Genomic DNA, 12,444 nt, shown 5'->3' with positions numbered 1-12,444 from the left:
CTACGTCAAGGATGCAGATAAATGCCGGCGTACCAGGCAGAAAGGAGTCAACTTGTCACTTCTGTGCCCGAGAAAAGCTGCGAATCAAGACAGGAATTTGCAGTAAGAGTATGTTAACTTTGACATGAACAGAGAAAAGGAGTAGGTCTTACAGTTGTACTTTGGTTGAACCTGACTTACAATAACCAATTAACCAGAAGATGGTGATAATGCAGCAAGATACCTCAATTAACTCGAAACTGGAACTTACCACGGCATTGTTGAGCATTATATATATCCCAGTTACGACAGAAACCTTCTTATAATTAAGTAATTATTACGAGTCGTCTAATCGGGCATGACAAATTAAGACTCAAAGTTCAAGCACTTACAGAAAGTGCGTTTCTTAACATCGTTGCAAAGTTCATCACTATGTGGAGGATCAATCCTGACAGCATATTTATGTGAGGGTAACTTGCAAGGATTGGAGTGGATATAGCCTGTACATTAGGACCCGTTAATTTTTAGGTAATTTATTCATTGTGAAATTAAAACAAGAAGGAAAAATGAGAGAAGAAGAAGACTTACGTGGAAGTTCGAAATTTACAGCTGAAAGCCGAGTAATCGTGATTGGCCCGAGAATTTTCTCCACTGGTGGATAGAGCAGAAGCTGAAATAGTAATAGACCAAGCCCTGTTAAGAAGTCATAAGCCTGACCAATCAGCTCCGGAAAAAATTTATCCCAAGGAGTCATTTGCCAAATCTTTAGGCCTTCAAGTGACAGAGTAACCGTTCGGTTTTCACAATTTAGAAGAACTGCGAGAAGTTTTGAGAGTTGCAATCAATTTATATGGACATCATAAGCAGCATCCAGCATGGTTCAGTGGACTTCATAGTAAAAGATCGTTGAAATCTAACAAACTAATGAAGCATTGCTCGAGTGTATGTATTTTAACAATGCCACACAACATTCCTGAAATTGCCAGGACTTCGCCGACATCTTGGGATGAAAAGCTCAGTCCTCCATACTTCTTGTCACAGACTGCCCACAATGAGAATACCTAAGAATCAAAGCTAATATCACTTTTTTATCACGGAATCAAACAATCAAAGCGAAGAAATGATTCTGAAGTCCAAAGAAGGGAGAAAGCTGTACCTCATTATAAGCTATCTCCTGAAGTGAAAAAACACAATATACAATCACAGTGGACATTAAAGGCCAATTCCTGAACAAACTATCCTTGGAGAATGCTTTGTGTTCTTCAACTTCAGTTACGCTCCCGATTCCATCGGATACACCAGAAGGAACTTCCAGGTCCCTTGAGTCGGGTATCTTCTTTTCCATGTCATTGTGCATGTGCAAGGTTTCCTGCATTGGAACAAACATTTTAGAGAAAACCTTGCAAGTTTATTCTAGTCCTCGATGATAAACCAGCAACTCAATTATTAATACTTACCGGCAGCCACCAGCAACAGATAAACACTCCCAAAGCATAAAGGGATATTAAAAGGCAGGGTAGGAAGTAAGGAAACCTACAAAAGGAACATATCTACATCACCCGTGGAAACAAGAAGCTGTTGAACACGAGTGCAACGTAAAAAAAATTTCACGATTGAATCTTCTCCGAGATAATGACATATACCTTCCAAATATGGAGCTTTCAGCAAATACGGTTGGATATTTTTCTGCAGGCGAAGAGACATCCGAGCATTAGAATGATGTGTGGTGAAAGCACCATAAAGCAAATGAAGCATGTGGTAAGACCGGAAAAACTTCCTCATCAAATTTTCAATGGAAATTCGATATAAAATTTATAGATATGAAGAATTACATCAGCGTAAGACCCCACATGTCGTCTCCAACAGCAGAATTATAAGTAAGTTTCTTGTCGGCATGCATCCAATGCAAGGGCAGACAGGTTCCGGCAAAGTCCAATCTAGGGATATATCGCTGGTGTTATAAAGTCAAATTTTGCACGGTGACAGCTATGACTTAGAACAATCAGAATACAGTCGTCAGTAAAAATTTCTGAAGCATTTTACAAGAATAGTCATACGTGGGCAAAGAAACCTCAGATGGCAGGGCCGATAATTAGTCCTAAGCCTCATGATGTACTAACCTGAGAGGAAAGTAGTTGAACCGGTTATGCCTGATAGACAATGTTTCCGTATGTTATTACTGAAAAACAAAAGGAATAACAGCGATTTCCTTACAACTGATAGTGCCAGGGCCCGATGTTCGTCTCTGCAAATTTCCGAAGCATACGCCTAAAGTACAACCATATCCTCACTGAGAAAATAAAGTGGTAGATGCTCCGAGAAGAAACTAAGATTATCAGGGAGCATTGACGAGTATACGATTCTAAAGCCAAGGTACATGTAGAGACCATACCCTTACTGTGCCAAGTAGAGAATTGAAGCATCCAAGAAGAAACCGCCTAACAATTGCCATCCAGAGGCTTCCGCTAAGACCAAAAGAGAACGTTGAGGATCACACTGCCAACGATAAATTGATATTGAGACCACCTCAAATGGTGAGCTAAATTGAAACAAATTCCCAAAGATGGATCTAACCAAAGATGACACTTTACACTGAGAATGTCCCAATCAAAATGATTGGTTTCCGACCATATCGGACTGCCAGCATTCCCCAAAACACAGATATAAGGCCTCTTCCAATCATGAAAGAAGATCCTACAAGAGAACACGATCATTGAAAAGTAAGTGTTTATATATAATGATTATTATCCTTTCAACATGCTGTAGAAACGCGCATTATTACCCAAAAATCCAGCATAAAAACCGATATCTTCCTACGTCTTTGCAACATGAAAGTTCCTAACCTGCACGAAGAATAAATTATTGGTAAAATCACAGAGCATGAGAAGTAAAAAGCAATCGTTCACACGGAGTTATCTTGCGAGGGGCAGAAACAGATAAAAAAGACATACCATGAAGTGCACAAATGCGAGCAGAGATTGTGTCGGCATGGCTGAAAAGCACAGAAACCAGCACTTCTAGACATTATGTTAGAGCCGATATAACCAAAATCATCCTCTGAAGACAGGCATTGCCAAAACTATGATCGCAGGTGAGAGAGACTGACTGGTGCAGTGCAGAGGGAGATGAGCCAAATGTCGGACAAGTTCTTGTAAGGGATCCCTTCGTGCTTTGCCTTGAGGCGGTCGAATTTGCACCCAGGACAGCTCTCCCGGGGATCCTTCTTCTCCGGAAGCAGCAGTGGGTTCCGATTCTCCGCCTTCGCCGAGAAGCTCACGTCGGAGTGTGTGTATGACTGTCGGTGAGTTTAGCTGAGCCAGCTTCAATTATTGGATTGCAAGGAGCTATTGAAGAGTTCTTTCGGTTTTTTGCTGCTTCCCAGTTTCTTGGAATTTTTTGGCGGCACTTTTTGTCTAAGTGGGTCCCACAGGCAACTGAAAGACAACCGTCAGGTTGGTCTCCCCACTGGACCAAAAGCCGGCGGCGCAGATTTTTCAAATTTTTATTCTTTTTTTTTTCTTTTATTCCAGATAGTCATAATATGGTGTGGAGAAATAAAAAGCTAAATAAAAGTTTACGAGAAATCTACTTTTGGATAGAATTACAGCTCGTTAAAGTCCAGCAAGTTGCTTAAGAATAATTCTGTTTTCTTTGTGAATACATTCACCTACTTCGCTACATACAGATACACTTTCATGAGCTTTGGCGATATGTATAAATCAGTTCCACATTCTGTATTGTTTTGTCCACGTATCTATTCTGTTTTATTAGACAATTTAAAATTTATATATATATATATATATATACGGAAGACGCATTCCCGTCGTACGCACTGACCGCAATTTGAAATTTAAAATTTTCTATAGAATTATGATTATTTTTTGCAATTATTTAAGATGTGTGTAAGTTATTTGTATTATTAATTAATGAAACTAATTAAAAATTGAAAAGAAAAAATTTGTGAGATGGAGTTTAATTAAAAATTAATTTATTAGAAGCTTAAGAACGTTAGGGGAGAGAGAATGGGAGAGAGAATAGTGAAAAGAGAGAGAAAACTATAGGAGTAGTAGTTACTTGCTAGTTAAAAGGGTATAAAGATTTAGGGTTAATAACAAATATATATATATATATATATAAACTTTTCATATTTTAACGATTCTCGCACAATTTTTTTAATCTAAAAAAGCACAAACCTTCGATTTGAAAATAATTTTAGCATGACGTCCAATTTTTTATTAATTTGGACAGATTCGAGGCCACAGAGGGCGTCAACTGGCCCCAATTGGGGGAAGGGCGCCGACAATTCCAATCAGAGGAGGTGGTCGGAGTCAAGGTACCCACCCCCAAAATCAAGAGAACCCTCAAATTGGGGTGATCCAGCCATCACCCCCAATTGGGGTCATCGGTGCTCTCTGTGGCCTTGATTCTGTCCAAATTAAGGAAAATGTGACATCGTATTAGAATTATTATCAAATCGAAAGTTTGTACTTTTTTAGGTTAAAAAAAAGTCCGTGTTAAAATTATTAAAATGCAAAAAGTCTATGCTTTTTTTTTTGTTTAACCCAAAGATTTATTAATTTATCCATAATTCAGTGGCTAGTAATTAATTTACACTATTTTAATAACATCCGCAAGAGAATGTTACATCAACTTCCACTCTACTTGAATTTTGAATATAGATAGAGATAATTGTTTACAAATTTAAATGCGTACATATATATTCATTTTATCCTCTCTTTTTTTAATCTCAAGAACTCTCGTGCTTTCCTCATTTGAATGATGCAAACATAAAATTTGATCAATAAGTCGATTTCTTCGCTCTTGCATTCTTTTTCTGTTTTCTTGTTTTTGTAAAAAAAATTCTTTTCCTTCTTGGTTAATTTAGTGAGATCGTAACCAGTAGTCATATGTATATCGCCTTTCGATTTTAACCGAAACTTCCTACTTCTAATGTTATTTTGCATCATTAAAATGGTTGTTGCTATTTTCTCTCAACTTTATGTTTTTTTATTAATCTTTGTATTCTTCCACCATATCCTATAGCTAAAACGAAAATGTGAACGACTAAACACATTTATAATAGCGATAAATATTTTTGTAGAATTCTTGGATGATACAATAAAAGAATTTTATAAGTAAATTATTCTGGTGGCTTTTATTTAGTCGTACTAAAAAGGAAAGAAAAAGGTAAAAATAATGAAAAGGATAAGCCAATTCATCCATTACTATCTCCAGCCGAAACTGCCTTTATCCTATATTTAAAACATTTTTATTATATATATCTATACATATATAAGTTAAAAATATATTTAAAAAAATATGTATTTACCTTTTTCTTTATGTAATTATTATATTAAATAACTCTTATGGCTCGACTTTTCAATAAAATTAATGAACGAGTCCGGTGGCAATAGCGGAAAACTAATTATTATGATCATGATCAAATTAAAAGTGAAGGTGAGATACTTTTTAACAAAATAGTTTGAGCTATTTCTATTAGTGCAAAAGAATCGAATCCAAACTTTCTACATACAATCACATATATTTAATCCATGAAATAATTTCATATATATATATATTGAAAGATAAATAAGCAAGCAATTGGTGTACACGAATGCAGAACACAGGCAATAGTCTTCCTTACTGCTCCATCTTGTTTAGTCTTATTTACCGGACATATCAAATGACCAACCGGCTTCGTATCAACACATTCGCCTTTCCTGGTCGGTCATAAAAACAGCTCATATTATGCATCACTATTTATTTTTTCTTTTTTCGATCACAATGGAGGCCCATAGCTTATCACTTATATAACAGAGCGTACATCCCGATCACAACTTATATCTAAAATCTATACCTATATTTACATCTATGCAAAAGCCAAGAACCTTGTGTCCTGATGGAGAGTCGGAGAATGAAAGTAGCTGCTATGCTCTCTTTAGCCCTTGAGTTGCAATTTGCCCACATGCTTCATGCCTCGCTTTAGCATCGATTTTTGCGGAAAGCAACAATTACACGATTTGTTCTCCTTCATTCACAGGGCTGTGCTAGGAAAGGCTTGAATGTTAAGACCAAACCGAGTAGCTGGATCAAGTTCAGTACGAAAAACACCATCTGATCGCCTGCATTCATCAGAGTAAAATGGCCCAAACACTTACTTATAACTCGTGCATGCTAGTTAGTGAAGAAAGATTATAGAACCATGAGTTTCAGATGAGAATGGTCAATATCAACAACAGGCGTGACAGATTCACACTTAACCCGACAAAAAGCTTAAGACCGGGATAAACCGGACATTCTATTCTCGGCAATTTTCATAGCCAGATTAAGCATTCAACAACAATAAGCCTATCAACCTACACTGATGAACCATCAAAGCAAATGCTATGTAAGTAGTCATTTCAAACATTAAAGAACAAAATTACATTGATGACGCAGATAAATGCCAACATATTCCAAAGAAGAGCTTCCTTGGGCGGATATTGCATACCTGGTAGAAAGGAAGCAGCTTGTCGCTTCTGCGCCCAAGAAAAGCTGCAAATTGAGATAAAAGTTTCCATTATTATCATGGTGACGTAAAATGAAGGTAAGGGGGTCTCAGCCCTGGTTAAGGAAACATGAGCTCTTAGCCTGATCAATATCAGAAAGAACTGAGCAGCAATAAGAAACAAGACATGCTTGGGGAAGGCAGTGCCACGGTGTTTCCAGACAACCATGGAAGAAATCATGGAACCAAAAGGAGGAGGTGTTATCGATTGTACTTTGTTTGATTTTTGACTTACAGGGCACCTGCTCCGGCGGGGCCAAATGCTTTGGAAATAGACATTGCAGTCATAGAAATTCCATTAGCAGCTGCTCTTTGGTGTTGGGGCTACAAAGGGAAAGTACATTGAGAAAATATTAATAGATATTGAGCCAGTAGATGGTGACATCACAGTAAGGGACTTCAATTAACTTGAAAGTGGAACTTACCACGGCATTATTGATCAATATAAATATTCCAGTGACAACAGAAACCTTCACAAAATTTACTAATCATTAGTAGATGTCTAATCGGGCAAGAAAATTTGAGAAGAAAAATTCCAGCACTTACAGAAAGAGCGTTCCTTAACACGGATGCAATGTTTAATACAATATGGAGGATCGATCCTGACAGCATAGCTATGTAAGGGTAACTTGCAAGCAATGGAATAGATATAGCCTGTACATTAGGACCCGTTAATAATTGATCAGCAATCGATTGATTGACTCGTCAAAGCAATTGATTGATAGTGGAAATTAAAACGAGTAAGAAAAATAAGGAATGAAGAAGAGTCATGTCGAAATTTGAAGTTTACAGATGAAAGCCGAGTGATCGTGACTGGCCCAAGAATTTTCTCCATCGGTGTATAAAGCAGAAGCTGAAATAGTAATAGACCAAACCCTGGAAAGAAGTCATAAGTCCAGACCAGTCAGCTGAATCTCCGGAAAAAATATAGAACCAAAGGAATCGTTTGCCAACTCTTTAGGCCTTCCAGTAATGAAGTATCGTTCAGCTTTTACAATTCATGAGCACCACACAACTTGGTTTGGTGAACTCCACAGTAAAAGATTGATGAATCTGACAAATTAGAGCATCGATCGATTTGTATATGTTATAACAGTACTACAGAACATGCCTGAGATTGCCAGAACTTCACCAACATCTTGGGATGAAAAGCTCAGTCCCCCATACTTCTTGTCACTAACTGCCCACAATGAGAATACCTGCAAATGAAAGCTAATATCACCATATTTCACCAAATCAAGCATTTAAACTGAAGAAATGATTCCGAAGTTCAAATGATTGTAATGGAAGAGTCATTAAAACAAGAAATGTACCTCGTTGTAAGCTATCTCCTGAAGTGAAAACACACAATATACAATGATAGTGGACATTAGAGGCCAATTCTTCCATAAACTAGCTTTGGAAGATGACCTGTGTTCTTCATCTTCAGTTACGCCCCCGATTCCATCACTTACACCAGAAGAAACTTCCATATCACTTGAATCAGGTTTCTTCTCTTCCATGTCGCCGTGCGTGTGCAAGGTTTCCTGTACCAGTATGAACTTTTAGAAAATTATGAAGAAAACCGTGCAGTTTGTTCTTGTCCTCGATGATAAACAAGCTTTTCACTTATTAATACTTACAGGCAGCCACCAGCAACAAATGAATACTCCCAGAGCGTAAAGGGATATTAGAAGGCATGGTAAGAAGTAAGGAAACCTACAGAAGGAACATGTCTAAATTACTGACAGGAGCAACCAGCTGTTGCAGATGAATGGAAGACGAACAATTTTAATGAATTGAATTTTCTACGAGATTAATGACATGTACCTCCCAAAAATAGAGCTTTTACCAAACAAGGTTGGGTATTTTTCTGCAGGCTAGAGACATCTAATAATTAGATTGAGATAAAGTTGATAGCCCAATAAAAAATGATAAATTCTACAAGAACTCAGTAGAAAGGATAATAGCAAGAATTAGAAGACCAAGAAAGCATGCGGTAAGGCCAGTAGAACTTCCTCCTCCAACTCTGAACAAAAACTCGACACAAAAGTGAGCTTCTTATTTGTATGCATCCAATGCCAGTGCAGATAGAATTTCCGCAAAGTCCAATTGAGGAATACATTGTCGGTGTTATAAAGTCAAATGTCACATGGGTGAGAGCATGGACATGTATCTAGGAATCCAATCATCAGTAAAATCTACAAGAATATTCATACCTGGGCAAAGAAACCTCCGATGGCAGGGCCAATAATTAGTCCTATGCCTCGTGACGTACTAACCTGAAAAGGAAGTAGTTGAACCACTTTTACTTGAGAAGCACTACTTCTGTGTGTTATTACTTGAAATAAAAGAAAACAGCGATTACTTACAACTGATAGTGCCAAGGCCCGATATTCATCTTTGCAAATTTCTGCAGCATATGCCTAAAAGTACAGCCAAAGTCTCATTGAGAAAGCAAAGTAAGATAGAAAGTATGGCACATTTTCCAAGAAGAAACTAAGATTATTAGTGAGCATTGACGAGTATATGATGCCAAAGCCAAAGGTACATGCAGAGACTGTACCCTTATTGTGCCAAGAAGACTGTTGAAGCATCCAAGAAGAAACCGCGTAACAATTGCCATCCAGAAGCTTGTGCTAAGCCCAAAGAGAATGTTGAAGATAACACTGACAACATGAATCGATGTTAAGCCCACCTCAAAGGGGGAGCTAAATTAAAAAACAAACTCCCGATGTGAAGTTGCCACTAGAGATGGTATTATCATTTATCAAAGGATAATACTTAACACTGAAAATGTCCCAATCAAAATGATCAGTTTGCGCCCGTATCGATCTGCTAGCACCCCCCAGAAAACAGATGTAAGGGCTCTTCCAACCATGAAAGAAGATCCTATAAGACAACATAATTATTGAGAAGTGCATTCACATATGTAAAGATTAATTATCTTTTAAACATGATGACGTATAAGCACATATTATTACCCACGAATCCGGCATAAAAACCAATATCTTCCTCCCTCTTTGCGATATGAAAGTCTCTAATCTGCACGAATTATCAGGTAAGTGAAAAGGGAACCGGTTCGATTACACGGAGAATATTATCTTGCTGACGAGTAGAGACAGACAAGATGTACATACCATGAAGTAGACAAACGGGAACAGAGATGATATCGGCAGAGCTGAAAAGCACAGAAGCCGAAAAACAAGGTAAAGTGGAACAACACGATCAAACACCACAAAACCGAAATCATCCTCTGAAGGCAATCGATCATGAGCATAGATTTCCTCGATCATCGTCGCTAATCAGACACATCAAGAGGTGGAGCGAGCAGAGGCTCACCGGTGCAGAGGGAGACGAACCAGATATAGGACAAGTTCTTGTAGGGAACCCCTATCTGGTCTTCCTTGACGCGGTCGACTTTGCACCCCGGGCAACTCCCTGGAAGCAGCGGCTTCCGATCCGCCAACTCCGCCATGGCCGACAAGCTCTCGTTGGTCGGAGGGTGCGAGTGGGTGAGTCTTCCTTCAGCTTATCAGTTTCACCTTTTGGCAGTTTTGCTTCTTCCAGTTTCCTTGGATTTTGGCGGCAGTAATTGTCTTAATCTGACCAGTGAACGCTGGTCCCACATCCTACAAAAAAAAAGTCAACTCCTGCTGTAATTTTAATGAAAATTCGATTACGGATCAACTGCGTTTCGTACGTGTAATTTCAATTTCAGTGAATTATCGAATTGTTAGGTACAGAAAGTGCTGTCTTGCTGGTAGTTCGTTCAACTTAGGATGGGCACGGATACCAGTATACCCGAAATCGATCGAAACATATTCATTAGAGTAAGATCCGAATAGCTTGTATTAAAAATGGAATAAAATCCGAATATTAAAATACAAAATCGGTAAAAACCGGTTCGATTTCAATTCTTACATATAGTGTATCCAGAATCGGAATCGGAATCGATACTCAGATTCGGATGATAATTCTCTCATTACATATATATATATATATATAATTATATTCAGAAATTTCTATATTAAAAAAAAATAGTCACTAATTTAAAAAATAAATAAATTTATATATTCTATTTTACGTTATTAGTGGATAAGACATTTTCGATTTTATTTAAAAACACAAAAAAAAGCTTATAAATTCTAACAAGATACTCGGAATTTATACCAACCTCTGGTATAATGCATGTTCTATGTTCCGAATAGGTTCCATTTCAAGACAGGGTAAATAGGGTCCAGATACCTGCGCACCCCTAGTTCAACGCCACACTACCATCCAACAAAACCCAAGGCAAAACTAGAAAGACCTATGCGCGACAAATATTCGACAGGACTATCTCATCGCATTCTTTCCGGGCCAAGACAGATCAGTAGCATCTCGAAGCAAATTAGGCGCCCTTGTAGATGATACTGTGAGAGAACATAACGATAAGGTCAACAAGATCAAGAAGGAACGTGCCTCTGTTCTTTCGTTTTAACAAATTTTCTATTAAGGATACTCGGATACATTAAGGACTAGGACATCTAAGATCTATCTCCGGAAATATGAAGACAAATGCATTGAAGATCCGGCCTCGGACTGTCCCCGAGCAGCTGCCGCCGCTGCTGACCCGTGAGCTGATCCCTGGCCCAACTGGGAGCTCTGAAAGACTCCCATCCCCTGCAGAGCTGCCTGAGAACCGTAGGCATTGATCATGCTCGGGCTTACAGAGTTAATGTCCTGCTGCACACCAAACCCGCCAACTGGGTTAGCTGCTGCACTTCGGCCCAGCAATGCCGGGGCACCCATTGGGAAGCCGTGGTTCCCCATCAGTGGGTTCAAAACGCCCAATCCCGGGTTTTGCCCCAGGAGGACTGGGCCGGGATAAGTCTGACCCGCCAGCCCTTGATTTAAACCCGATGGAAAATTCTGAGCTCCAGAACTGTTCGGGGCAGTTGTGCCACCGCCCGTGCCGGCCGGAGCGGCTGCCTGCCCGGAACTCCCAGCCTTATTGCCACCACGCCCTTCTACGAAAACAGAGCACATTAGCTTGCAACCCTCAAATTCCTTGACGGGCTCTTGCAGAGCCTTCTTCATGCCCTCTGCGGATTTGTAAAGAAATATGGCGAAGCCCCTGAACTTGCCCGTCGCCTTATCAAGGCCATTCGGTCCCTCCTCGATCTCTCCGAACTTCGCAAAGAAGGCCCGGAGCTTGTCCACACTCACATGCGGAGCTACATTCGCCACATACAACTTCCTCCCGCTCAGGTCAGGCGGTGGACCACCCGGGCCAGCTGAAGCCAGCTGGCAGGAGGCCATCCGAGCGCCGATCTTCTTCTGCGGCTCCTTCAGGGCCTTGCGGGCGCCGGCCCTGGTCTTGAAGAGCACGAACCCGAAGCCCTTGCAGCGGCCGGTGGCCCGGTCCAGCACCGTGTTGCACTCCTCGATCTGGCCGTACGGCCGGAACGCGGCGGTCAGGGTCTCGTTCGTGGTGTCCCAGCCGAGGCCGTGGACGAAGATCTTGCGCTGGATGGGGTCCGTCTCGGCGGACTTGATGACGCCGGAGACGAGGGTAGGGTTTTTGGCCGCTGCCTCCTTGAGGATGTTGACGAGCTGATCCTTGGTGAACGGTTGCAGGAGCCCTCTCAGTGCTTCCCGCTTTGAGTCCTCATCCTCTTCTTCTTCTTCTTCTTCCTGCTCCGATGATGATTCCGATTCCGACTCTTCCTCATCAGATCCTTCCTCTTCTTCTCCCTCCTCCTCCTCCTCTTCTTCTACTTCCTCTTCCTCTGATTCTGATTCTTCCTTGGGCGCTTGCTCAACGGGAGGAGCAGACTTTCGCTTCTTCGCCATTAATGCAGCTGAAGAATCTATCTAGGGTTTTTCCCCAATGAAGAATTTTCCGAATTCGAAGTAGACGGAAGGGGGAGGGGGGGAGGGGAGAGTGGGTTTGT

At 40.2% G+C, this 12,444-nt stretch overlaps 2 protein-coding genes and 1 pseudogene across 2 annotated transcripts; all 3 read right to left on the bottom strand.

Annotated features, from left to right (window-relative positions):
• On the bottom strand, window positions 1-5,953 carry LOC116200544 (annotated as a pseudogene).
• Window positions 5,524-10,080, bottom strand: LOC116201342 (probable peptide/nitrate transporter At3g43790). The gene is made up of 17 exons (XM_031532553.1): window positions 9,848-10,080; window positions 9,646-9,686; window positions 9,490-9,550; window positions 9,295-9,397; window positions 9,072-9,174; window positions 8,878-8,931; window positions 8,725-8,787; window positions 8,336-8,385; window positions 8,149-8,224; window positions 7,840-8,052; window positions 7,638-7,725; window positions 7,317-7,402; window positions 7,073-7,180; window positions 6,952-6,996; window positions 6,762-6,850; window positions 6,470-6,513; window positions 5,524-6,101 (listed from the first exon to the last, which is right to left on the bottom strand). The coding sequence occupies exons 1-17, from the start codon at window positions 9,981-9,983 to the stop codon at window positions 6,010-6,012; spliced, it is 1,452 nt and encodes a 483-aa protein (XP_031388413.1). The 5' UTR covers window positions 9,984-10,080; the 3' UTR covers window positions 5,524-6,009.
• Window positions 10,081-10,833: 753 nt separating this feature from the next.
• On the bottom strand, window positions 10,834-12,444 carry LOC116201460 (UBP1-associated protein 2A-like). The gene has a single exon (XM_031532707.1). It carries the CDS (start codon window positions 12,341-12,343, stop codon window positions 11,042-11,044), a length of 1,302 nt encoding a protein of 433 aa, XP_031388567.1. The 5' UTR covers window positions 12,344-12,444; the 3' UTR covers window positions 10,834-11,041.

The sequence above is a fragment of the Punica granatum genome, chromosome 3 (genome assembly GCF_007655135.1).
Source record: "Punica granatum isolate Tunisia-2019 chromosome 3, ASM765513v2, whole genome shotgun sequence".
Lineage (NCBI taxonomy): Eukaryota > Viridiplantae > Streptophyta > Magnoliopsida > Myrtales > Lythraceae > Punica > Punica granatum.
The sequence above is the reverse complement of the archived record's forward strand: the minus strand, read 5'-3'. Positions and strand labels throughout refer to the sequence as shown.